This window comes from Anas acuta, chromosome 21, assembly GCF_963932015.1.
Source record: "Anas acuta chromosome 21, bAnaAcu1.1, whole genome shotgun sequence".
NCBI lineage: Eukaryota > Metazoa > Chordata > Aves > Anseriformes > Anatidae > Anas > Anas acuta.
In genome coordinates, this window is record NC_088999.1 from 6,522,055 (window position 1) to 6,548,641 (window position 26,587).

Consider the following 26,587-nt stretch of genomic DNA (forward strand, 5'->3'; position numbering starts at 1 on the left):
TGAAAGGATGCCTATGGACTGGGGGATGCCAAGGGGCTGGGGGGGATGCTCATGGGCTGGGGGGGATGCCAAGGGGCTGGGGGGGATGCCAAGGGGCTGGGGGGGGTGCCAAGGGGCTGGGGGGGATGTCAAGAGGCTGGGGGAGATCTCAAGGGACTGGGGAGATGCCCATGAGCTGTGGGGATGTACAGGGGCTAGGGGGATGCCCATGGGCTGGGGGGGATGCTCACGGTCTGAGAGGGGATGCTCATGATTTGGGGAGGATGCCCAGGGTCTGGGGGGATGCTCATGGGCTGGGGGCAATGCTTATGGTCTGGGGGGGATGCCCAGGGTCTGGGGGGGATGCTCACAGCCTCGGGGGGATGCCCAGGCTCCGGGGGGGATGCCCACGATCTGAGGGATACCCCTCGTCCGGCATCCCCCCCCTCCCCGGTCCCCACGCGTGGCACCGCGGCTTCCCCCGGCTCCTCCACCTCCTCCCCCCGGCCTCGCCGAGCCCCGGCGGGGGGGGAGCTTTGTGAGGGGGGGTCTCGGGGCGCCGGGAGGCGGCGGCAGAGCCGCACCGGAGCCATTTTGCGCCGCCGCCGCCTCCCCGCTCTGCCTCCCGGGGAAAATCCATCGCCGCGTCTTGTGGCTGCGCCGCTCGGCGCTGCACTGCGGGGCCGCCGCCACTCGCATGCTGCCGCCCGCCGCGCTCCCACGCGTGGGGCACCGGCCCGGGCCGAGCCGTGCCCAACCGTGCCCGAAAAAACTGCGGGGGGGCCGCCGGGGAAGCCGCCGGGCACCGGCACCGGCCCCGCTCCCGGTCCCGGCCGGAGGATGTAGGCACCGGGTAAGAGCCGCGGGCGCGGCGCACGGCGGGGGGCAGCGGGCACCGGGGGGGAGAGGATGATGGATGCTCGGGGCTGGTGCTGGGTTTTTGGGGTATGGGGACCAGGGATGCTCCTCCCGGTCCTCCCGTGCCTCTCCCGGGGAAGCCGCGGTCGTCTGCCGCCCCCGCCGGGCGCTCCGTGCCCTCCCCGCCGCTCCCCGGGGCTGCTCCACGCGGGATGGTGCCACGCGAGGTGCCCGGCCCCGCAGGGTCTCCTCTCGGCCCCACCGGGCTGGAGGGGAGCTATGGGGTGCGGGGGGGGGGGCTGGGGGCATTTACTGGCCCCGTGAGGAGGGCGGGGGGCACCCGGCATCTCCCACCGCCCGGTGCCCCCCGGGCAGGGTAGGATTTGGAAGCACCTCAGTGGGGTGATGCCGGCCATCCCGCTGCTCGCCCCGCTGCAGAGAGCTTGGGGATGGGTTTGGAAGGCCCAGACCCCCCCCCCCCCCAGCCCCTTGGTCTCTTTTCTCAGCAGCCCCTGGAGCTGTGGGGTGGGAGGGAAGCGGTGTGGGGTGATGGAGCCAGGTCCCAGCCGGGTGGGTGCCATGGGGCACGAGCCACCCCGTGGCTCTCACCGCGCTCCCAGGCTTCGTGGTGCAAGCCGGTCCCGCCGGCAAGGACCGGGGAGATTTTGGGTGCACGGGGTCTGGGTGCCACGCTCTTCTCGTCGCCTTCCTTCCCCTTGGATGATTGGATTTTGTTCCTCCACCCGGTGCCAATCCTGCAGAGCGAGTTGGCTCCGGGACCGCTCGCCGCTCTCCATCCCGTGATACCCCGCACGTCACCTCCCTGCCGGGGCCCAGCTCGAAGCCCTGAGCGTGCAGGAAGGGACAGAGCCGGGCACAGGCACCAGCAGCCCCCGTGGGAGCTCGGGCTGAGAGCAGGAGGCCTCCCTTGGTGTAAATTTGGGCAGGATGCGGCCGGTTCTCCTTTAGGAAATGGATGTCATTTCCTGTCCATCGCAGTCCCTCGCCTCCCTGCTCCGAGCATCCTCCTGCACACGGCCACAGCCCCCGACCCTCGAGGACACACTCGATTTGGAGGGCAGAGGAGGGAAAAAATATCCACCAAAGCGCAGAGCATCCCAGTTAGGGGGGCAGTGAGAGCACCAGCAAGGGGAAGGCAGAGGCGTGAGCTGCGTTTTGGGCTGCGTTACCCCACCGAGCCCTGGCAATGCTTGGAGGAGAGGGCAGGGGGGTGCCAGGCTGGGTGCACGGGGGGTCCTGCTCTGCATCCCCATCACCAGCTCGGGGCTGAGCTGTGCCAGGACCAGTAGGAGCCGTGTGGCTGCTGTGGGGTCCCCAGGGCTCTGCCCGGCAGCGTGGGCAGGATCAGGCCCCGCGCTGGGGTTCAGTGCCCAGGTGCTGCGGCGGCGGCGGGGGCTCCAGCTCCAGGTTTTGCAGGCGCTTGCGTCTCTCCCATCAGCTGAACTGAAACCCTGGATCCCACCGAGCCACAAACTGGGATCTGGAGCCAAAGGTGACTCTTGGCCCTCGTTTCCATCACGGGCGAAGCTAAAATCTGGATGCGAGCGAGGCGAGGAGCCTGGATGCGGCTCAGAATGCGCGCCTTGTGCTCCTCCTGACCATAAAATTGGATTTCCTGAAATAGCCTGTTGAAAACCAAACCCCAACAGGGACCGAATGACAGGTCAACAGGGGTGTGGAAGCCCCACCATGATCCTGGCTGCCTGCTTCGAGGCGTTGGCAGCCAGCAATAATAGTAATATACAGGGCCACTGCCTGCGAGGGCGCAGAGCCGGGGAGCTAAGAATAGCACCGAGCCGTGCCGGGGAAACTGGGGGGGCCGGGGGGGCCAGGGCACGTGGCCGGCGGTCGGATGGATCCCGGGGATGGGTGGATGGAGGCGGCTGCCTGCATCCCTCCTACACCCCACGGCGCAGGTGATGTGGGCATGGCGAGGAAGGCAAGGGGATGGGGACACGCAGAGAGGTGCCCGGGCTCGTGGAGCTGCGTAGCGCCCATCAGCGTGGCCTCGGGGCTCTGCGGTGTCAGCTGTGGGGTGCCGAGTGGGGGCTCAGCCTCACGGGGTCGGCCACTCGCTGCCAGCTGCGGCGGCAGCACGTGGCAGCAGAGCCAGTGCCCGTCAGATTAAGGAGAATTAATTTGTGCTTTCCACCTTTCCGCAGGGCCGGGGGCGCTCCAGGCACCTGGTGTCCCCCCACCCCACGAGCAGATGTGCTCCAGCCTCTCCCTGTGTCAGCGCCTCTAAAACCTTCCCCAAATCCTAATTAAATTTTTCACGTTCCCCCCCGCCCCCCACCCCCCGCCAGCTCACTCCTCCCCAAATGCTGGAGTTGGAACGAGCCATGACATGGTTTCTAATCAGCTTCTGAATTCATATTTCTCTTGGCTCTCTTTGGAGGAGGCTTTTCAAAGCCTTTGTCTGATGCTGCCCGAGCAGAGAGCTGCTCTGCGGTTCTCCCTCGAAGCCTCGCTAGCAGCCGGTGCCCGAGCAGCTCGGCGCTGCTCACGGGAGCAGGCAGGAGACCCTACCCAAACAAAGCGCTCTCCGTGGCAGGCAGCTCGCAGGGATGCACCAGCAGCACCCAGGGCTGCTGCCAAAAGCAGCCGGGTGGGAGCCGAGGCAGCAGCCTCCCCACCACAACCCGGGGGCCACAGCCCCCCTGGGGACCGCTGCCGGTGGTGCTGGGCTCCTGGCGAGCCCTGGGTGCTGCTGCAGGCGTTGTGCTGGCTCTGGCTCTGCGCTGCTCCCCGCACCCAGCTCCCGGCTGGGCACCCGGCCCCGCATGCCCGTCCTGGCTCGGCTCCTCTGCGGCCGGTGCATTGCTGCTTTTGGCTCCATCTCTGGCACCCGAAGCTTGTCGGCAGCGAGTTGTGGCTCTGAGCGAAGCCAGGGGATGCAAACACAAATCCCGGCGCTGCCAAGCCCCAATTAATAACCTGTGAATCATGAGGCCGCTGGAAGAGCAGATGTTTGCGGCGCGGGTGCCAGTGCTCGGTGCTTCACCCGGGGTCTGCCCGGCCCTGAGCAGCATCTCAGGGAGCTGGGCAGGGTAAGAGGGGCTGCGCTCCCCACCTGGCCCCTCTCCTGGTGGGGCCAGGAGCCATTTGGGCTGGAATCAGCTGAAGTTTGAGGTGGGCAGAGCGGAGCTGGAGAACAGCCTGGCCGTGGGAGTGCGGGGGTGCCGCGTCGGGAAACTGAAAGGTACCGAATGCCGGCGCGATGCCTGGCGGGGGGACCTGCCGCTGCCCCGGCCCCGCTGCTGCAGCTGTGGGGGGCTACGGGGCTCTGCTGGGGACCCCTCCGTTTGGGGACACGATGGGGAAACGCTGCGTGTCCTGGCTGTGGCTGGCCTCGCCGTGCTCGTGTGATGGTGGGGCAGGAGGAGGCCCCGTGCTGGGGCTGCCGGCATTGGCGCAGCGGGGCAGCAGGCAGGGCACGGTGCTCCCCGGCTCGCTTCTGCTCCGAGCACCCTAGGACCCCAAGGGGCTGGGGGAGAGGGGAGCCATCCCCATGGTGCGTGCAGGTGGATTTGGGGAGCCGTGGGCGCACAGTGAGGCTGACGGGGGTGAGGGCTGCGTGCGGGAGGCGCGGGGTAGCAGCGCCGGGGCGTGCGCGGGGGGCGCACGGCGGGTGCGGGAGCGGCTGCGTGGCCGTCCAGGTGCAGAGAGCGCTGCAGCAGCGGTGCCCGCGTGCCTTGTGCAGCCGTGCGTGCGCACGGCGGGGCCGCGTGGCCGTCCGTGCGCAGCCATGCACGGCGCGGGGGCGTGCGGGAGCTGCTCGGCGTGGGCAGCCCCTACCCGGGGCGCGGGGGCGGCTGGAGCGCGTGGGGACGCGGGGGTGTGTCTCGAGAGCGGGGCCGCCGGCTCTGCCGCTGCCTCTCGCCGGCTTGGAAGGTGCCGGTGGCGGCCGGGAGCGTGGTCACCGCACTGCCTCGGGTGGCCGTGACCCTTGGGGACAGCGCCGTGGCATGGGCAGCCCCTGGGGATTTGGCAGGGAGAGAGCGAAGCTGGCCGCCGCCGCTCCGACATCCTCCAGCTCCCAGCGAGTGTGGATGGGCGACTGCACGGCTTAGGGGCTGGGGAAGGGTGAGTGGGGAGCAGGGGAGGAGAAAGGGGGCACCGGGTGGGGTGGGGGGCTGAGCGGGACCCCCCTTTGGGGCTGATTCTCTTTCCCCTGCGGTGCCAGTCCTAACCCTTTCCTGGCTGAGCCCTCCTCGCTGGCAGCCACCTCCTCGTCTCGGTGTGCAGCGTATGGCTCCCGGCCAGCCCTCGCCCAGACAAGCCCCAGCGCAGCTCGGAGCTCGCCCGGCCGGGATGGGGAGCTCCCAGCCCAGCCCCAAAATCTCTCCTCCCTTCCCCACAGCCCCGTGCTGTGCGTGCTGGGGCCGGGGGCTGCGCACAGTGGAGGGTGGTGCTGCGCCCGAGCTGGGCTCGCCCTTGGGGACGCGTTGCGCTCACCTCTGTGGACCCGGTGGTCTCCGTGAGGGCGTTTGGTTAGGATGCAGGTGAGTGCCCCCTGCTCCAGGCCCCCCCGCACTGTGACACAGAGTGCTGGGGGTCCCTGTCGTGGTGGAGGGGCAGGAGGGAGCGGGGCTGTGCGCGTGCCGGAGGTTTCGTCCTGTGCTCGGGGGTGCGGGGGGAGCGGTGGCTCAGCGCCGGAGAGATCAGAGCCCAGGGCTTAGGGCTGTGAGAGCAGGGGCTGGGGAGCTGGGGGATCCTTCCCCAAGCCCCCCCCCATGGGATGGGTGTGTTGGGGTGGGTGATTTTTACCCACACGTTGCTTTCTGGAGGGATTTTCCTGCTCCGTGGCAGGGCAGTGAGCAGATTCCCGGTGGGGATGGAGCGAGTGTGCCGTGGTGGCATGGGGAGGGCAGGGCTGCACCCCAGTGCGAGCGCCAGCGATGGGGGCCCCCCCGGGGGCTGCTCTCAGCCCCTTGCTGGAGCCGGGGAGCCCCAGGTCTGTCTGCCTGCCAGACGGCCCCGCTGCCGGGGAGCAGCACAGCCGGTGCCGACATCTGTGCCTCCAGCCCTGCCTGGCTCCGCTCCGCTCCTCGGCACGGTGCTGGTGGCAGCCCGGCTGGGTCCCTCCGCGTGGCTTTCCCCTGCCACCAACCCCCCTGTGGTGAGCCGGTGTGGGTTCTGGGAGGGGAAACTGAGGCAGCAGGGAGGGAAGCGGCAGAACTCTCCCTTGATCCTCACCATCCTCATCCTCATCATCCCACGCCTCGCCCCGGGGTTGTTTTGTCTTGCCGAGCGCTCACCTCGTGGTGCCAAGAGCCGGGGGGAGGCGAGGGCGGCCTGGGACAGGGCCTGGGGCAGCGCTGGCACCGGCTCCCACCCATGTGCCCGGGGCTTTGGGGCTGCCTGGCTCCTCCTGCAGCTGCCTCCCAGCCCCGGGGCTGCGAGAGGGGCTGTGGGGTGGCGTGGTGGTGGCCGTGGTGGTGGCCTGGTGGTGGCCAGAAGCCACCCGCGATGCTGTGCACCCCAGCACCCCGTGGCCGTGCTGGGTCCAGCTGCTCCAACCACTGCTCCAGCTCCACGTGGCCAACCTGTGGCCTGTCCCCGTGTCCCCTGGGTCCCTCCTGAGAATGCGGATGGGTGCGCTGAGGTTTAGGAACCCCCCCCAGTCTCCTTGGGGACGTCCCAACCCTCCCATCCCAGCCTGCCACTGGCCTTTGATGTGCAGCAGCTCCAGACGGGCTGGCAGGACGAGCAGCCAACCCGCCGATGTGCCTGACATCCCCACACCCTGCCCTGCTGCTAATTACCCCGCCGGGCAGGTAATTACCCCGCCGGGCAGGTAATTACCCCGCTGGGCAGGTTGGACGGGGCCGGGGTGCGGGTCGGGCTGGGAAGCGACGACGCAGGCCACCTGGGGACACGGGCACCCAAAGCTCCCTCATCTCCACGGGGTTTTGGGGAGGTTGGAGGGGTGCTGGGGGCTCTACCCAGTGCTTGACCCCCCCCAACGGGGTGCAGAGAAGCCGATGTGGGGCGCTGGGGGCTGCACCATGAGCTGGGGAGCTGGGACCCCCCCCAAGCCACGTCCCCATCGCCCGGTGGCGGTGTCAGCGCTCCCGGCACAAAATGTCATCCCATGCAAATGAGGCTGCGGGAGCGGCTGATTGAAGGGCCCTGCCCCGCCTCGGAGTTGCAATCAAATATGCAAATGGCCTCCCAGGGAGGCTAGCGAGGGCTATTAATAGCGGGGGATGAGGCTGTGAGGTGCTGTTATGGGGTAGGGGAGGCTGGGGGCTGCATTGCCTCGGCTCACCCCTCTGCCCTGCCCGGGCCACCTGGTGGCACCCACCACCCACGTCCCAGGAGGGGTGGCAGGAGGTCCCTGCGTCCCCATGGGCACCAGTACCACCAGTACTGGCAGGCACCAGTATGGCTGTGGCCTTTTTAGGGTGGGTGCCTGCCCTCCTGCCTGGATGGAGCACGTTTCTGTGCTGAATAGTGGGAAATGCAGCGGGGAAATCCCAATTCCTGAAAGCACAGGGCTGGGATTTTACCAGGGGAGCCTGACCCGAGCTGAGGAGCAGTCGGATGCCCGGAGGGGACCGGTGCGAGCCCTTGGGGGAATTTACTGTGAGTGTTTTGTGAGTGGGAAGCTCCTAAAGTGGGGATTGGAAAGCTTGGGTTAGGGCAGCATCCCCATATGCTGTAGGATGGAGCAGGCAGCACCAGCAGCCTGGCCCCACACTTGGGTGCCTGGGGGATTTGGGGGCATTTCCCCTCTGCTCTCCTCTCTCCACTTCTCTCCTGCTTTCCTCCTGTCCCCAGTGAGGGCTGTCACCCTCTGGGACCCCGCTGCAGCCCCCTGCCCTCTCCAGCACCTGCCTTGTTCCAGGAGCCTGCAAAGCGCCTGCCCTTTTTAGAGAGCTGTGGAAGTAAGGCTGGAGACAACAGTAACTAATTATTCAAAATCTGAACCTGGAATAATTAGCCCAATTAACAGTCTCAGGTGATGTTCTCTTCCAGCTGATAACGGCCCGAGGAAGGAGGAAATTAATTAACCCATCAGCCTGACGTTTGTAGGTCACCGTGCCCTCTGGATGGCAGCGGGGCTGTTTTTGGGGTGCCCATCCTGCAGGGCGCAAAGCTCCCCCAAATTCCTCGCGTCTCTGGGGTCTGGGTGCGGGGTCTGGGGGGGGGGAGACGGGTTTGGGGTGGGCTCAGGGAGGGGGTGCCGTGACCCGAGGCCGGGTTGATGGGCTCGGCGTCCCCCGGGAACGTCACCGACGCAGGTTCGTTAGCGAGGTGGAAGCTGTAGGGCTTTAAGGTTGCTGTGGAAACGGTGGTGTTCGGTACGGCGAGGAGCCTGCTGCTTCCCAGGCTGCCCCCCTCCATCCTACAGGGAGGGGACCCCCGCCTGGACACGCTGAGCCCCCTGCCCAGGGGTCCCCCTTTGGAGAGGGGCACGGCAGGGGGGTGACAGCACGGCCGTGGCGAGGGGTGCTGAGCTCCTGCAGGCCGGGTCCCATCCCCATCTGCTCCAACACAGCCCCCCAAGCCCCCCAGCTTGCCCTTGGTGCGTGGTGTGGGACCCCACAACCACCCCACAGCCACCCCATAGCCTTGGCACGTGTGGCCCGGCCCCGCTGGGGCGCATGGGGCCAGCAGCAGCCACCCCCCCCACCCCGGTGTCCTGTCCTCGCACCTCCACCGCCACGTGGTGCACGGCGTGGCCTCACCGCCCCTCTGAGCTTTTGGGGGTTTTTAATGAGGAAAATGGCATAAAAAGCTCCGTTTGCCCTAAATGCCCATCCCTGCGTGAAGCTGCTTCAGCGCAGCCTGGGCCTACCCGGGGAGCTGGCGCAGGGGGTGGGTGCCAGGGGGGGCTGTGGGGTCCTGGGGGCTGCACCCCAAGAGGAGGAGGAGGAGGGGGAAACATTTTTTTCGTTGCATTTCCAATCGGTTTCCTCCCCCTCCCCAAGTTTACAGCTCACCTCGGCGGCGTACCGGCCTCCAATCTCATTAAATCAGGCAAATTGTAGCATCTGATATTTTATGGAGATGAAGGTGTGCACCCAGACTCTATAATTATCGGCAAAGATGTATTTACAATACCTTGTTGCCAGTAAACAAAAAATAACTTCAGATCAAAGCACTTTTAGAGGGAAATAAATCTGCCCGGCGCGATCGGCGGGGAGAGGAGCGGAGGAGCGCGGGGATCGGGGGCGCACGGGGGTGGCTTGGGGACGGCCCCAGTCCCACCTGGCTGCCGTAAATCCCAAACCTCAAGGGGTCAGGATGTGGTTGGGCACCTGCTGGGGGTGCTCGTCCAGGGGGGTGCCCTGTGCCCGTGGCTCTGCCAGGATTTACACCCCGAATTTTACCCCAGCTGGTGTGGGGCCGGGATTTATCCATGCAGCCCCTGGAGCAGGCGGGTTACCGGTGAGGTGATTTTGGTTTATTGCTGCCTCGAGTGGATTTATCCACGCGGCAGGGCCTGGGCTCGCTGCCCGTGTAAATCACCACGGCACCGTTCGGTCCCCATTTATTTGGCCACGCTTCTCATGGGGTGGCTTTGGGGTCCCCGCTCCCCTTGGGGCCCCTGTTATGGGGCACGGCCGTCCCTTCCCTCCCTGCCTCGCTCTCCTGCCCGCCGAAAGGCTAATAAAATGGTGATAATGCCGCAGACGTCCTCTGGAAAGGGCTTTGAGACAGATGAAAAGCCCTACTTAAGAGTGAGGCCATTATTATTAATAACTTGGAGCCAGGCTGTAAATTCAGCCGACACAGCTATTATGGGAAACCAACCCGCTCCCACGCCGGCCCCGCACACCGGAGGCTGCCCGGGTGTGGGATGGGGACAGGTGAGTGGGGGTTGGGGGTTGGGGGGGTGTCCGCAGCCCTCGGGGTGGGGGAAATTCAGGGGAAAAGGGTAAAATCCTCTGGGCAGGCTCCAGCCAGGCGCTCTGGGATGGTTCCTTTGGTTTATGGGAAGCGTGCGGGTGTGAACGAGGGAGCTGGTGTGGAGCAGGGTCGGTACCCACAGCAGAGCTGGGTTTGGGGTCGATGCTTTTTGTGTAGGGCATCCAGAGGAAGGGATGTGGCTGGGGAAGGCTGAGACCTCAGGACGGGGGTCTGCGGGCTGCGAGATCCCACCATGACCTTCCCCGTGCTGTCTGCCTGTCTGGGGAGCATCAGGGACCTTTGGCACATTACCAAAAGCCGCGTTACGAATAACCCCAAGAGGTTCCTCGCGTAGTGCCCGCAGCTATCAGCAAGGTCAGCGAGAGGCACGGAGCCGCCGCGGCTCCCTCGCCATCAGGATAATTTGACCTCTGTAATTTCCACCCCGAAAGTGGCACGGCCGGGGCACCGGGAGATCCCAACCAGGGCCACAGCGGGTGCCGATCCCTGGCCAGGGCTTTGGGGTCGGGGTATGGGGTGCCACGGGGTGCAGGGTGCCACCTGCACAGGGCTGAGGCCGTGGCCGTGGGCTCGTGGCGCTGCCTGAGCCTTGCTCGGGAGCTTCTGCGGGGGACCGAGCTTTGATATAAATATCTTTTTGCTCAGCACACGACCTACTTTCCAGACAATGCCATTAGCCTCTCGACTCCCTCATTCATCTTGCGCCGTCCTCCCCCCCTGCCCGCCCCGCGGCGGGACCTGCGCCGGTGCCGTGCACCCGAGGGGAGGTGAAGCAGGATGGGGCCCGGCTGGGTGGCACCGTGGGGACCCTATGGGGACCCCGTGCAGCGCTGTCCCCAAGGCAGGAGGGGGGGCAGGTCCCCTTTGGGGCTTCTCCATCCCATCCCGGAGGGTGCTCGGATCCGTTTGTCCCTTCCTGCTGTCCCCAGCCCATCAGCCTGTGCTCCTGTGGCAAAGCAGGAGGCAGCCAAGTGACACCTCCAGGATGGAAAGTGGGGGCCAGGGACCCTTCTGGGCACCCCCCTGGGGTTTTCCTGGCACTGGGGCCGTGCATGGACAGCACTGGGGACGATCCCCAGGGATCCCCAGGCTGTGCCGTGTGGTCAGCAAGTGGCTGCTAGGATTAGGGGCAGGGGGGGCCTGGCCCCACCAGCACAGGGCTGCCTGCCCCCCCCCAGCCTCCTGGTGATGATCTTTTTCTGATCTTTTTCTCCTGAGCACTGGAGACGAGTCCCCAGGAGGCCCCGTGCCGGCCACCTGCGCCCCTCCGCGCGCTGCTGGGGCTGAGCCCTGCCTCGCCCCCCGCAGCTAAAATTAAAAATTCAATTTGTATTGCTGGTAAATCCTGCAAAATCTCTTTTATCTCTAAGCTCTTGTAGCAGGACTCTCAGGGGTGTAATCTCCGCGGGGGCCCGTCCTGCTGCCCTTTGCAGCTCCCTGTCTTGGGCCGTGCTCCCCCTTCCCGTGTGGCTCCCGTGGGATGCTTGGGGGGGCAGGTGGGGAGCAGGACCCGGGACGCCTCCAGCAGAGCACCCATGGCACTGCCCAGCCTGGGGGCAAGGGGCAGTGCCACCCCCGAGCCCTGTGTGATGGGGACACCGGTGCCAACGGGGTCCTGACCGTGTCCCCAGCCCCGCAGTGCCCTCGTGTCCCCCCCACCCGCACGCTCAGCCCCCACGCTGGGCCCACGCCGAGAGCACGGTGCCGAATTATGTAGTTAAATATTTAGCTTTTCATCAGCTTTGCAAATTAAGCCCATCGATTAAAGCGGCTCTTTGGGTCCTCCACTGCCGAGCTCTGCTCCGTGGGCTCGTGGCGCCCGTTCCCAGCCCTTGGCCCCGGGGTGGGGGCTGCAGCCTGGCAGGGGGGCTTGGTGGCTTTGGGCATCCCTCCTGGTGGGGACCAGGGGCTGTGCCGTGGCACCGTGCCCAGACCCTCCTTGTTAAAAGGTGGCCTGCTGCAGGGGGAGAGGCCAAACGGGGCTGGTGCTGCGAAGGGAACTGGTTTTACTGGGCGGCGTTTGAGTTCCAGGCATGGGGTGGCACAGAAGGGGGGAACTCAGGGCGCAGAGCAGCGCTGGTGGCCCCTCAGAGCCTTTCGGCACGGCCGCGTGCCCTGAGCTCCCGAAAGCAGCTTTGCAACGATCCCAGGCTTAAGTCATTACACCGCGGGGCCGGGAGCTAAGTGGCTTTTGGAGCAGACGCGGCGCTTCAGCACTTCCCCGCGGTGGGAACGGAGCCGGCTGCGGCGGGGATGGGGAGGGTGAAATGGGAACGCTGATGGCTGGGAGTGGGGACGGGGGGTTCGTCCGGCACCGCCACAAGCTCGGGGGCTGTGGCACAGCTGGCAGCAGCCGGGAGGTCCCCGCTGGGGCTGCCACATCCCAGGTGCCTGGAAAGGCTCCATGGGGAGCTTCCAGAGGTGCTGTTGGCTCTCCGTCCTGCTGGGACCCCAGTGTCACCTCTACTGAGCCGCTGTGGGGGCAGCGGGGCTGCGTGCCAGCTGTTTGTGCCCCGGGCAGTGCAGCCAGATGCTGGGTGTGCGTGCGAGGGGAGCTGCCCGTGGGCATCACCAGCGATGGGCACACGTTGGGGCACACTGAGCCCCGCGCCAGCTGCTCAGCGGTGACACCGGAGGGCGGTGGCAGCCCCCGTGGGGACACAAATCCTGCTCGGGTGGCGGGGAGGTTGAGGAAATGGTTTGCTGGGGAGGGCGCCGGCACGCAGCGCTTTGCTGCCCAGGTGCGCTTCCTTCCCAGCTGCCCTTGTCCTAATTATTCACTCATCCCTAATTACTCGCTCCTCCCAGCACCCTGCGGCCACTGGTGCCGTGCGTTAATCCAGCTCTGAGCTTCCCTGGCTGCCCCATCGGGGAGCAGGAGGTGGCCCTGTGACCCTGCCCGTCCCTTCCCCGTGCCCACCGCTGGATGCTCGCACCAGCCCCTTCCTCCTGCCCTTTTCTTTCCCACCTAATTTCTTCCTGGGCTGTGGCTGCCGACCCCAAACCTTCCCGTTTGTGAAGGGTTTTGCTGCACTTCCACGCGCTGGGGCTCCACGGGGACAGGGTGCTGAGGTCCCTCTCCTCTGGCTTTGCCTCTGCAGCACCGGGATGCTCCAGCTTGGGACAGAGCCCGGCTGCTGCCCCCAGGAATCGGCTCCAGCACAAGGCTGTGGCAGCAGCGGGGGCCCCGGGCCCTGCTCCCCCCCTGGCACCGGTGGCAGCAGCAGCCGGAGGCAGCGGCGCTGCGGCGGGGAGTCCCGGTGCTGGCGGCTGTGCGGGATCCCCAGCAGCTGGGGCATGGTGTGGCAGTATTTCCTCGCTCTGCTCGAGGAGTAATTGCTCAGATGGGGACTTGGGGCAACTCCCATCCCTCTCCCGGCATGGTAATGAGTCAAGAAGACTCAAAGACAAATGGCTCATTAAGAAGCAGTGCTGCATTGCAGGATTTTTCATCCCACCAACCGCTGCATCAGCAGAGGCAGTACCTCTCGCGCGCTCGCTCTCCCCAGCTCTGGGAGAAGGAGCTGTCAGGCAGCCGGTGCCGGTGCCAAAATTAATCATGTGCTTAATAAACTACTCCCATCAAACAACCTGTCCTCGGAGTCCCCTCGTGCGGAGCGGGGCAGATGGGAAGAGCGACGCTCGGTGCCCTTCCCCGGGGACAGCGGGGTCTTGCTGTCCCCAGCTGGGGTCACCCCAGCGGTGCTGAGCCCTGCTGGGTCCTGCTCGTGGCCCTGCACGGGGCTGAAACAGCTCCTGCGATTAATGGCATCAGTCAAGGGGAATAATTCAGGCTCTGCTGCCTGCGGCTGTGCTGGGGCTGCACGAAGGCAGCGGGAGCTGGCTCAGGGTGCCCGGCCGTGGTGCTCGAGGCTCTGCTGCCCTGGCCCCTCTCAGCAGGCTCGGTGACTCTCGCTTGCACTGCTCACATTCGGAATTTTTCAGCTGGAATTTGTCCTTCATGACTTTTTAAAAAATATCCTCATCCCTTATTTATCCCAGGCTGCCTCTGCTTGGGTTCTGCCCCTTCTTTCTGCTTGGTTTCTTCCCCGGCAGGGCCCGTCTCAGCCCTCTATTTTTGTTCCGCTCTCGGTAACTGCCTTTGATTTCCTGAGCACACCGAGCACGCTGGCTGTGATCTTTGCATCCTGCTCGCTTGGTGTCCCACTTTGCCTTCTCCTGGGGCTCCTTCGGCTGCCTGTCCGAGGCCTGGCGGGGCAGCACGTGGGCTGGGTCCCGTCCCTCTGCGCTAGCGCCGCTGGAAGCCCCGCTCTGCGCCCTGCTCGGGGCGAAGCCGCCTTTGTTCTCCCTGAATTCTCTGCTCCTGCCTGAGCTCGGTGCCGCGGCGTTCGGCTGCTCAGGAGCTCCTGACCTACCTTCCCTGCTCGTGGCTGTGCTCCATCCCTGCCTGCTGCATCATAAATATTGCACAGGAGCGCGCTCTCGGAGCGCTGCCGCTGGCACGGCGCTGGGCACGGCACCCGCGGCATCTTCTGCGCAAACGGGGCTGAGGGTGGGGGGCAAGGGCCAGGGGAGAGGGACCCCAGGAGGGGTTGGGATGAGGGGGCAGCACCAGGGATCACTTTGGGAAGGGGATGATCCCATAGCTGGCTCCTCCAGGGGAGCACGGTGCTTCCACTCATCCTCCCCGTGGTTTTGGGGAGGTTCCCCCGGCCCCTGGTGGGCTCCATCCAGCGAGCGCGCAGCCAAACGGGGCTGCCCTCACCCTTCCCTGAAAAGTAATTACTTACAGGAATGACGAACTTCTGACTAATTACACTATCTCTTTCCTGCCTGACACAACTAATGAAATATCCATGAGCTGCTTTCAGCTAATTCAACTTTTAAGAAAATAATTACTCGACGCAGAATTATGTACTAAATTAGGTGATTCCTTTACTAAGCCCCCATTTTTTCTTTCAGGCTGAGTAAATTTTACTAATACAGCCTAATAAAATAACAGAGTAATTAGTAATAAAATAAAATGTTTGCTTTCTACAATCCTTCTCGCTTACAACTAGTTGGGAAAAAGTAAATAGATTAAAAGCACGGTGGAACCGACCTGGCGGTATCCCGTATTTATTTTCATCCAGCGACTGTAGATCAAATTTGCTCAGCTCCATAAGCGGGAAGACCATATTTTTTTATTTTTTTTTCAGACTCCAGCTCGCACGCGGTGCCGGGAGCTCAAGCTGCGTGTTTGTTCTCTCTTGCTTTCATCACGAGCCATAAAGATCCCCAGCAGGAACCGCGCTGCCAAACTTGTCGCTAATTTGCAAAGCAGAATGGACCGGGCTCGCGCCATCCTCGCTGCGCTCCTCCGCCGGGCGAGCGGCTGTAAAAAATCACTTTGCTCGCGCTGGAAAGCCGAGGTGGCAGGAGGAGCCTTTGTGGAGCATATGGCCGGATCCAGAGCAAATCAAAGTCAACGGCGAGGCAGCCGCTGGGCCGGCTCCGGCGCCCGCTGCCAGGGAATTGCATAAGAGGATGTGGCTGGGGATGGTTTTGGGGCGTAGCCGGGCGAAACACGTGCGGGGCTGCGCTGGCCATGGGACTGCCTCGGTCGGAGGAGGGAAGGAGGCATTGCTCAAAATCCACAGGGATTTGGGTCAGGCTCTTTTTTTTGGGGACAACCACTCTTGCTCTTCCTCCCTCTGCTTCCTCTCCCTGCAGACCCTGGTGCCCCCGGGACACCCTGCGCGGAGGAGCCAGCGGCCGGGTCATGAGGACAGCATCCCCCTGAGCGCCGGGCGGTGAGTGCACAGCCGGGTCCTGCCTCTCTGGAAACCTTGCAAAGCCTCATTTTGCGCTGTAACATCTCACCAGACCCAGGTTTTGCAGCGGGATTTGCAATCCCGTTTGCTCTCCATCGCGTGTCCAGGGGTGCTGGGTGGCACTGGGGTGTCGGGGGGGTGCCAGGGCTGCTCCAGGTACTTGCTGCCGAGGCTGAGGTCTCCCCAGGTGGTTTAAGGAAGAAAAATCACCTCTGCTAAGGGCCCCTGTGGGAAATGAAGCGGGGAGATGGGTTTGGGTGAGCCCTGCAGCACCCTGGGGTTATGAGCCCCAGTCCTCCCCCCCGATCCTGGGGTGGGCAGGAGAGCCGCAGAAGCAAAAGTCGGTGGCGAGGGGATTGCTGCTGGGAGTTTCTCCGGGCTTTGGATGCAATAAAGGCAAGAAGTGAGTTATTTGTAATGGTAATTATGCTCTTCCAGTTTATCCTAGCACATAATTGTGTGGGTGGTAGGTTCCCAATGGTGGTAATTACCCTGGTGTTAAATGGCACGAAATTCAGCCGGTGCTGGGTTTCTTCCCCCTTTTCCAGTCTGTGATTTTGTGGGACGTGGGGGTCAGGAGGGCTCCCACGGGTCTCTGAAGGGGACCCCCCCCAAGCACGCTGCCCATGCAGAGCCCCCCAGGAGCGCTCCCGTCCCCATCCTGCTGCCAGCAGCTGTGGGGGAGCCGCGGCGCTGCCTCGCCGGAGCTCTGGCTTTGTTTAATTCCTCCCATTGCCGAGCACAAAAGCCCGCCCGGCTCCTAATAACGGGCTGCTCGGCTGTTGTGACTCCTTCTGCCTGATGTGGTGGCAATATTTGGATCAGCTGAGCACTTCCCTCCGGGAGCGGGAGATGATAGCTCAGCCCGCGGAGGCAGAGCTGGGGCTGGGAGGGAGCCTGTGGTCACCACCCATCCATCCATCCATCCATCCGTCCATCCATCCGTCCATCCGTCCGTCTGTCCGTCCGTCCGTCCATCCGTCCTGCTGCCGACTGCCCATGTCACCGCAGCTCCCCCAGGAGGGGCAGAGGCATTTCTGATTTTTTTTTTTTTTTTTTTTGTAGCCGGCTGCAGCTTCCTTCGTCTTAAGAGGCAGCAATTAGCGAGCCTCGTTAGAGCAGGAGCGGGATTACGAGGGAGGGAGGATGATGAGCGGGACCGAGCGATCCAGCCTTGAAGCTGGGAAAAAAGGCGAGGGGAGAGGCTTGCTGGGGGGGGGGACGCTCCCCCCCACCGTGCTGTGCTCGGAGGCGTCAAGTCCCTGTCCCCTCCCAGAGCTCTCCCCCTCCATCCCTGCGCATCCTTGTCCATCCTGGGGGTCCCTCATCCTCTCATCCCCCCCCCCCCCAGCTCCTCATCCAACAGCTCCGTTCCCATGCTCTACCCGGGCTGGATGTGCCCAAGTCGCCCTCGCTAAACATGATAACGAGCATTAATTGATGCCTGTTAATTAGCCAAGCTACGCTGGAGAATAAGCACTTTCCTCATTTACAGTCGTACCCAAGGCAGGGCCTTGGAGGGGCTGTAGGAAGACAAACCCCCTTGGGGTGCTTATGGGGTTGGGCATCCCCACGGCCCCGTGGTGCAGCTGGGGACATGGTGGGGACAGAGCCAGCCCCGGAGCCACCAGGCAGTGGCACTTGGGTAGCAGCAGGGCTGATGTGATGCTCTTGCTTAAGGAAATGGTTAAACAAGAGCGACACGAGCGCGGCGGCGCTGCCTGGGCACGTGGTGGCACAGGATGGAGGCACTGGGGGAACGCGAGGTGTCGAGGGGGCTGCTGTCGATGAGGGGGGGGCGGCTGGGTGGGAGGATGGGCTGGATGGAGATGTCAGCGCCGCGGCAACCCCCCCCTCCCCGGTCCCGCTCCCCGCTCCAGCTCATTAGCGGCTCTGTGAATCGCGACGGCTGGAAAACTCCGCCAGAACCGTTTTCCTAATGGAAAAACACTTCATAATATTTGGTGTCGGGGAAGAAAACAAGTTTCTGATGATGTCGAAATGTCCTCCCTCACCGTCTGCAAGCTATCTGCTTTGAATGCTTCGTAGCCGGCTGCTGCTTCTCCTTAGAAATCCCCGCGTTTTGGCATCCACCCGGGCAGCCCCGCAACCCCGTGCGTGCTTGGCACCGCTGCCTGCCCATGCCCCGGGCTGTCCGGGTCCCCAGCACCCCAGGTGGGATTTTAGGGGCTCAGCTGGGGCCAGATCCTGCCCCAGGAGCTTCCTCCCCACCTCGGTTTGTTCACACAGCGCAGCCCAAACACTTTACCTCTATAGGAACGGGGGTTTTGGGATGGTGGAGGGGATTGTGACGGTGTACCCATGCCTGTCCCCGCAGGTGAGCCCGCAGGGAAAACCCTGCAGGATGCCGAGGCTACGGGGCGGGTGCTGACACCATGAAGGGCTACCATGGGGAGCGTAGCCAGGCACAGCACTCCACCGGCCACCGCTGCCGCTGCATCCCAGAGGACTGCGAGCATCCCGCGGACTACGTCGCGCACGGCCCCGAGGGTCGGCAGCCGTACCTCCTCAGCCCCAGCGAGCCCTGTTCCCTGGAGCATCCCTTCTGCCCGGCGCGGAGCCCCGGAGCGACCGGCGAGTGCCCGGGCGGTGCCTTGAGCGAGCCGCCCTCCGGCAGCGCCAGCAGCACCTTCCCGAGGATGCACCACGCGCAGCAGCAGCCCTACGACTCCTGCGACGAATGCATGGCGACCGCCCACCCCGCCGGCAAAATCAACCGCCTGCCGCCCACGCTGCTGGACCAGTTCGAGAAGCAGCTGCCGCTGCACCACGACGGCTTCCACACCCTGCAGTACCCGCGGGCCGGCGGCGCCGAGCCGCGCAGTGAGAGCCCCAGCCGCATCCGTCACCTCGTCCACTCCGTCCAGAAGCTCTTCGCCAAGTCGCACTCCCTGGAGGCGCCGGCCAAGCGGGATTACAACGGCACCAAGATGGACGGCCGCGGGGACGGCTACCACCACCACCACCACCACCACCACCACCACCACCACCAGTCCCGCCACGGTAAGCGCAGCAAGAGCAAGGACCGCAAGGTGGACTCCCGGCACCGGTCCAAGATGATGGGCTGGTGGAGCTCCGATGACAATTTGGACAGCGACAGCAGCTACATGGTGTCCGGCCGGCACGCCGTGGACCAGGGCACCCAGTACTGCGTGGACGCTCCCGAAAGTGCCTTCAGAGACTTGACCTTGAAGAGTCTAAAGAGCGGTGGGGAAGGAAAATGCCTGGCCTGCGCCGGCATGTCCATGTCTCTGGACGGCCAGACGCTCAAGAGGAGTGCCTGGCACACCATGACTGTCAGCCAAGCCCGCGAAGCCTACCCCAGCGCCGGCGGCACGGAGAAAACCTTGATGCTTCAGGAGGCAAAGGCCAAAGACAGAGCCTACCAGTACCTGCAGGTGAGGGGCCGGGCAGGGCTGCCCCACGGGACCACTGCTGGTGATGCTGTGGGATGAGCTGGGGCTGGGTCCTTCCATCCTGGCCAGCCCTGGCGGTGTGGGGCCACGCAATGCCAGCTCTGCTCCCTGTCCCCAGCACAGCTCCATCCTGTCCTGCTGCGGCTGTCCCGTCTCCTTGAGGGTCTCCTCGCAGAGCCCCTCTGTGGTCTCTTGCCCCGTAGTCCTCTGGGTTTTGGGGTCGAAGCAGCGCTGCCTGCACAGGCTCCTCGCAGCCCTGTGCCCTCTCCCTCATCTGGGCTTTTATCCCTCTAGTGCCTGGCCCAGTGCCACCGCCTGGCCCGTCACGTCACCAGGCTCCCTTCTAGGTCACCCCCCTTCCAATTAAAAGCTAATTAACTCTTCGCTCCCTTTCCCGGGGGAAGGAGACAGTGAGTGGCAATCCGAGGGCGGGTGGTGGCAGGGGGATCAGGGCAGGGTGCCGGCCCCATCGCCCTCCCCGCATGGCCCAGGGACACCATCCTGCCACCGCAGCCTGGTAAGGACCCCGTGGTGCCGGCGGCACGGCCACCAGCCGGCTGGCCGCGCTGGCATGGGGGGGATTTGGCCCAGCCGTGCCTGCTGGGGGGGCTGCGAGGTGGGAGCAGGTTTTGGGAAACAATCCCATACAGGGCAAGCAGGGAACACAGCTGGGGCTGCCAGGAAGGAGCAGCCCTCCAGGATTTGGGGCAGGGAGGGCAGAGGAGCGGTGCCGCACGTGCCGCACACCAGGCTCGGGCTGGCTCATGGCACCGCGCGCGCCCACGCTCGCCTCCTGCCCCAGGTGCCGCAGGATGAGTGGAGCGGGTACCCGGCGGTGGGCAAGGACGGGGAGATCCCCTGCCGGAGGATGCGCAGCGGCAGCTACATCAAGGCCATGGGCGACGAGGACAGCGCCGACTCGGATGCCAGCGCCAAAATACCGCCCCGGGCGGCCACGCGGCGGGACAGCTACCGCCGCTCCTCCAGCGCCGACCAGGCCAGGAGCAAGTAAGGGCTGGTGCCGGGCTCTGGGGAGGGATCCTGGGCCGCAGCCACGTGCGAAGGCTGGGAGAAGAGGTGAAACCACAAGGCGGCTGCAAAATATCCAGATCCAGGGGGAAAACGATTTTGCAAGGCTGCCAGGAGCGCTCGCTGCAGCTTCTCGCTGCGTGCATGGGTGCAGAGCTGCAGCGGGGACCTTGCATGCGCTGCTGCCACCGCTTGTGCCCAGAGCCCACAGCCACGTGCCAGGGGCAGCTCCACCTCGGGGGGGCTGCCATGGGGACCCCACCCTGAGCATCTCTGTGCCAGAGAGCAAAGCACCAGGCAGGCGTGGTGCAGCACAATGATTTTGGAGACCTGCATCCAGTCTTGACCTCTGGCAGGTGCCGGGAAGCCCCCAGCCAGTTGGGGAGGTGGGAAGGGGTCTTCACAAGAGCTCGGGGGGCAAGTGGTGGCCTGCGGGGGCATTGCTGCGGCTGCATTTCCAAACGCTCGGCTGGAATGTGTTGCTTGTGGTGCGATCCCTTCTATTCCCACTGTCTCTCATTAGGTTTGCAAGTAGGCACTATTCTGATTCATATATCTGTAACTGTCCCAGCTGCGGCACGCCACCTCGAATGCTCCCTCGGGGACAGGGCTACGGGCGCTCCTTCACCACCGGCCAGGTAGGGCCCCCTGTCCCAGATGGGACGTGTCCCCAAGGTGGGGACCGAGGGCAGATGCTGCAGATGCCCCCCTGAGCATCTCCTGCCCCGCCGGGCTCCGTCCCATCCCTCGCCACCCCAAGCATCACCCGCCGCTCTCCCCAGATCAACGACGAGCTCAACCACCAGTTCGAGGCCGTGTGCGAGTCCGTTTTCGGCGAGGTGGAGTCGCAGGCGGTGGAGGCGCTGGATCTGCCCGGCTGCTTCCGCATGCGGAGCCACAGCTACCTGCGGGCCATCCAGGCGGGCTGCTCCCAGGACGACGACTGCCTCTCGCTCTTCTCCATGTCGGCCCCCCCGGGGCCGCCCATCACCAGCAGCATCCTGAAGCCCAGCACCTGTGAGTCCCGGGGGTGGCAGGGCACCGCAGCGCGAGGGTCCCCGCATTTTCCCAACCTGCTCGCCCCAGGGCTGCTGCTCCCCTTTTGCCCCCGTGCAGCCCCCGGCATGGGGTGCGAGCATCCTGCTCATGGCTCAGCCCCTCGTTTGGGGTCTGCTGCGTGTCCCCAGCGCCCATCTGCTGTCCTTCACCCTTCTTCTTTCCCCCTTCTTTCTGCATGCTGCGGTAATTTATCCAGCACGGGTTGGGGAAGGTTCCCATCCCTTTTTGGGGATAAGCTGGCCAAATGGCCACTTGGGGTCCCGAAATGCTGTCCTGAGCTGGTGTCTGTGTCCCGCTGGTCTGTGCCAGCCGAGGTGCAAACCCAGCCGGGCCGTGGGCCCTTCGCTGCGGGAGGAGGTGGGCGCCGCTCCCCGGGACCCTCGCTCGCGGTCGGAAATGAGAAAGTGTCTGTGTTTTCACGCGCCTTTTCATCCTGCGCCTCTCCCACAACAGCTTTCAGTTACAGAAAAGCTCCACCTCCCATCCCTCCAGGAACCAAAGCCAAGCCCCTCATCTCCGTCACGGCGCAGAGCAGCACCGAATCTGCCCACGAGAGCTACCTGCCCGGCGAGGTCGCCCGCAGCCCCGCCTGGTCCAAAGACGCCGCGGCTCGCTGCAACTCGGCCGAGAGCCTGGAGAGCTCCAAGGTGACGGCCGTGTCCCTCGACCTGCCGCCCGTCCAGCCCCGCGCCGCCCCCAAGCCCTCCACGCTCATCATCAAGGCCATCCCCGGCCGGGAGGAGCTGCGGAGCTTGGCTCGGCAGAGGAAGTGGCGTCCCTCCATCGGCGTCCAGGTGGGCTTCGCTCCTCCCTCCGGGTTTGAGCCCCTCGTCCCAAGTCTGCCCAAGCCGTGCGGGTGATGCTGAGCGGCTGCTGCACGTCCCCTGGCTGCTGGTGGCCCCACGGTGGCCCTAACGCCACCCCTGTGCCTGCCAGCTCACCCTTGCTCACCCAAGGGTGCATCCTTCTCCTCCCGGTGCTGCACACCGAAGTGCCCGAGCTGTGGGGCTGCCCTCCTGCTCATTTTCCCTCTGTCCCCGGCAGGTTGAGGCCATCTCTGACTCGGACACGGAGAGCCGGAGCCAGAGGGAGTTCCACTCCATCGGGGTGCAGGTGGAGGAAGACAAAAGGTACCGAGGGGCCAGGCCGTGCCGTGCCCCGAGCACTGTGCCAAACCCTGCCAAGCTCTCCTGGCCGTGGCTTTTCCCCAGTTACAAAGCTTTGTGACTTTTTTTTTCCCCAGTTACAAAGCTTTGTGTCCCTGTGGTTCCTGCCCACAGCATCTTCTCCCTCTCTCCTCCCGGCTGATGCCCCCAGGGCTCGGCACCATCCCCATCCCAGGCAGGATCTGTCCTTCACACTCACACCCCATTGCTGCAAAGGGACAGCCCGGGGAAGGGGCTCTCCTGCTCCCACAGTGTGCTGGGGGCTTCTTTGCTGGGATTCAGCCCTGGGCTTGGAACCTGGCCCAGGCCCAGGTGAAACCTCTGCATTTTTCTGCAAAAAAAAAAAGTGATTTTTTGCCCGGGGTGGGAGTGCTGTGAGCCTCACAGCCTGTGAACCTGCACAGCCCGCAGGAAGCCAGCTCTGGGTCCGTGCCCACCCACCCCGGTGCATGCTCCTCAGCATCCTCCAGCACCGTCCAGCACTGGTAGCCATGGAAACGGGCTAAGAGCACAGGAAATGAGGGCCTGGCAAGATGCAGCCGCTCAGGGCTGTCCCCGCAGCTAGCGTGCATCCCCAGCCCCACCTGCGAGCCGCCCTCACCCCACAAACACCCACAATGGCTCTAGCGAGGGGACAGGGGTGGCAGGAACATCCTGGCTGGCTCGGGACCCTTGGAATCCTTGGTGTCTGCACCCAAAGGGTCCCCAAGTGCTCCCTTTCCCCCCAGGCGAGCCCGTTTCAAGCGCTCCAACAGCGTGACGGCGGGCGTGCAGGCGGACCTGGAGCTGGAGGGTTTCGCCGGCCTGGCTGTGGCCACCGAGGACAAAGCCCTGCAGTTCGGGCGCCCCTTCCAGCGGCACTCCTCGGAGCCCGAATCCGGCCGGCAGTATGCGGTGTACAAGACGGTGCACACGCAGGGCCAGTGGGCGTACCGGGAGGACTACCAGATGCAGTACGACGCGGTGGAGGTGCCCCGCCGCGACGCCTGGGTGGAGCGGGGCTCCCGCAGCCTCCCCGACTCCGGCCGTGCCTCCCCGTGCCACCGCGACGGTGAGTGGTTCATCAAACTGCTGCAGGCAGAGGTGGAGAAGATGGAGGGCTGGTGCCAGCAGATGGAGCGGGAGGCTGAGGACTACGACCTGCCGGAGGAGAGTGAGTGGGGCTGTTTATGGGGTCGGGGTCCCCTAGGGCTGCATTGGCATGGTTCTCACCTGTAGAGCACCTTGGCGCACCCCCCCTGTGATGCCACTTGGCTGAAGAGGTTGGGGTCAGGATTTGGGGACCCCAAACGATGGAGCAGGGTCCTTGCCAAGCGATGGGGAAGGGATGCTCATGTCCCCGTGGGAGAACTGACCGTCTGTTTTCTCCTGTGCCCTGCCTTAGTCCTGGAGAAGATCCGGAGCGCCGTGGGCAGCGCCCAGCTCCTCATGTCCCAGAAGGTGCAGCAGTTTTACCGACTCTGCCAGCAGAACATGGTGAGTGCCCGTCCACCCTCCTGGGGCAGGCTGAGGCTCAGCCTGGTGGGCTGGGGGGCAGCAGAGCCGATGCTCTGTGGGATGACGTGGCCCCTTTTGTCCCCGCAGGATCCCAATGCCTTCCCAGTGCCCACCTTCCAAGACCTGGCTGGCTTCTGGGACCTGCTGCAGCTCTCCATCGAGGACGTCAGCATGAAGTTCGCGGAGCTCCAGCAGCTCAAGGCCAACGGGTGGAAGATCATCGAGCCCAAGGTAAGGGCAGGGGGGCACGGGGCTGGTGCTGCTGCGCGTCCCTCCCTTCTCCTTCCCCCAACACATCTGTGGCCAAACTGCTGCTGCCGCCGGCAGAAAGCACCAGCGGGTGCTTTCAGCAACCACTTGAAAAACAAAGAACAGGAAAAAAAACGAGGCCATTCCTTGTTGCAGCGATGTTGCAGCCGGATTCTAGGCAGCGCTGCCTGCAAAGGGCCGGGCACAATCCCGTGCACGTGCACGCTGCGGGCACACAGCCCCGCGGAGATGTAGGAAGGGACACGGCCTCATCTCACCTCTCCATCACGTGCATGGGGGGGTAAAGGGGACAAAAGGCTGTCCCTGCGCCCACCCTGAGGCTTCCCTGTTGTCCGTGCAGGAGGAGAAGAAGGTGCCTCCCCCGATACCAAAGAAGCCGCCGCGCTCCAAGGTGCACCCGGTGAAGGAGCGCTCGCTGGACTCGGTGGACCGGCAGCGGCAGGAGGCTCGCAAGCGGCTCCTGGCAGCCAAACGCGCCGCCTCCTTCCGCCAAAATTCGGCCACCGAGAGCGCGGACAGCATCGAGATCTACATCCCTGAGGCGCAGACCCGGCTGTGACAGGGGGGAGCCTCGGCTTTTCTACCCGGACTGGACGGCGCGTCCATCGCTCACTGTGATCGGGGGCCGCGGGGACACCCTGGGGGCAGAGCTTGGCCCACTCACAGCTTCTCTCTTTTTCTATCCTAGACGTTTCATGGATCCGACGGTGAATGAACACCAACCCCGTTCGGCCCCATCCCGTAGCCCCCCCCCTCCCACCCCGTCCGCATGCCCCTGCCCGCCTCTGCCAGGGTCCAGGGCTCTTCCTTCCCCCCTGCCCTTTTTGGGGCCGTGTCTCAGCTCTTCTGTCCCTCGGCCCCCCTCGGTCCCTGTCCCGTCCGAAGGAGAGGTGACCCGAGCCGCCAGCCCTGCTGGGTGGGAGGGGAGGGGGCTGCAGGCAGGCCCCCCCCCAGCCTCTCTGTAACTCAGTGCAATCCCGCGGCCGTGGGGATGGGTCCCCCTCGAGCCCCCCAGCCCCGTGCCCAGCCGGAGCCCCCGCTCCGCTCCCCGTGGGGAACCCAGGGGTCCCTGCCCTATACACGTATATAAATATAACCTAAGGAATAAAACAGAAACTACACACGACCAGAGCTGTGTCCTGGCGGGCGGGACGGACCAGAGCAGCAGAACTCCCCCCCCGGCCAGCCCCGCTCCCCTTGCACCGAGCATCAGCACCGGCGTCCTGCCCTATTCCCCTGTCTGTCCGTCCATCTGTCTGCCCACACATTTGGGAGCACCTTGGGGACAGGGCAGACAGCTCCCCCTCGGCCCCCTGAGCTGGTGCAGGGCGTGCGAGCGAGGTGGTAGTGTCGGGGAGACTTCCCCATGCTCACGCAGGACCCCCCGGTGCCGTGCAGTGCCCTGGTTTGGGGGCACTGAGCTGCCGGCCGGGGCTGGCGTCGGCGTCCCCCCCACACGGGGACAGGGCTGTCGGTGTGGGGCCGATGGAAATTCCCTGCAGGGTGCCCCCCTTCTCCCCAAGCTGCTGGTGCTCCGCGGGGATGGGACACCTCGAATGGGGTTATCATGTGTCCCTGGTGCCCCGTGGGGACGGGGGACATCCCGGGGTACAGCCCTCATGCTCCAGCTCTGTTTTCTCCGTGCGCAGATCCGGGAGATCCCCGAGGGCAGCTTCCCGGGGGGGAATTCAGGGATGCTGCTGCATCTGTCCCCATCCCTGGGCACATTTGTGGTGTCCCCACCCCGAGCACAGCCCGCAGAGGGCAGGGACGCGGTGTATCCATGCTGCCAGCCCTCGGAGAGCAGCTGCAAAGGGGCATGGCCCCCGCTGCCCGCTCCCAAAGCCCCTGCCCCAAAAGGACGCCTGCCTGCACTGTGACCCCTTCAAGGGCTGCCCTCCCCAAGCCCCCTTCTCCCCTTCTGGTGGGTGGCAGGAGGAGAGGACGCCACCCATGCCAGCACCCTGCCCATGAGCTCCCAAGGGTGCCGGGCACCTCCCCAAACCCGTGGCCAGCCTTGGCCTGGGGCAACCCCACAGGATTTTGGGGTGGGGTAAGGCTCAGCTTGTGCCCCCCACCCTGCAGCGGGTGGGGTGTGGGTGGCTTGGAGGCAGGGTGCTGCTTTTGGGGGGGCTGCTTTGTACCCTGGGGGGAAGACGGTGCTAAAGCCCCGGGTGTCACTTACTGTGGGGGGGGGACAGGGGACACAGAAGCCACATCAAGGGCGGTAGAAGCCAGGCTGCAGCTTGCAAGGGACACGCTGGTGACAAAAAGGGGGGGGTCTACCCCGGGACGGAGCCCCCCTCAACCCTCCACGCCGTAGCTTTTAGCGATGTGCCTGCAAAGGGACGCCCCCGAGCCCCCCCGAGCCTCCCCCCGGCCCTGCCAGCACTGTACAGTGACCGTGACACGTGGCTCCGTTTTTATTGTAAGAAAACCGCCGGAATTAATAAAAAACCACTTTGGTTACTCCGGGGCCAGCGGCCACCTTCCCCGCGGGGATGTGGCTGGTGCCCGGCTCGCCTTTACCCCGTCTGTGTGCCCGTCGTGGCTGTGGGGTGGCTGTGGGGGGGTGGGGTTGTGGGGTGGGAGAGGGGTCTGTGGGGTGCAAGAC

At 64.9% G+C, this 26,587-nt stretch overlaps 1 protein-coding gene across 3 annotated transcripts; it reads left to right on the top strand.

Annotated features, from left to right (window-relative positions):
- Positions 1-547: 547 nt before the first annotated feature.
- Positions 548-25,384, top strand: DLGAP3 (DLG associated protein 3). 3 transcript variants are annotated; one of them, XM_068657930.1, is made up of 12 exons: positions 548-832; positions 15,415-15,494; positions 17,854-18,934; positions 19,755-19,960; positions 20,553-20,619; positions 20,764-20,998; positions 21,494-21,834; positions 22,085-22,170; positions 22,935-23,359; positions 23,591-23,682; positions 23,791-23,934; positions 24,314-25,384. In XM_068657930.1, exons 3-12 carry the CDS (start codon positions 17,912-17,914, stop codon positions 24,530-24,532), a joined length of 2,838 nt encoding a protein of 945 aa, XP_068514031.1. In that variant the 5' UTR covers positions 548-832; positions 15,415-15,494; positions 17,854-17,911; the 3' UTR covers positions 24,533-25,384. The 3 variants fall into 3 exon arrangements, with proteins under 3 accessions (XP_068514031.1, XP_068514029.1, XP_068514030.1); XM_068657928.1 differs by having other exon boundaries at positions 549-832; positions 20,505-20,619; XM_068657929.1 differs by lacking the exon at positions 548-832 and adding an exon at positions 4,775-4,944 and having other exon boundaries at positions 20,505-20,619.
- The last annotated feature ends 1,203 nt before the right edge of the window (positions 25,385-26,587 follow it).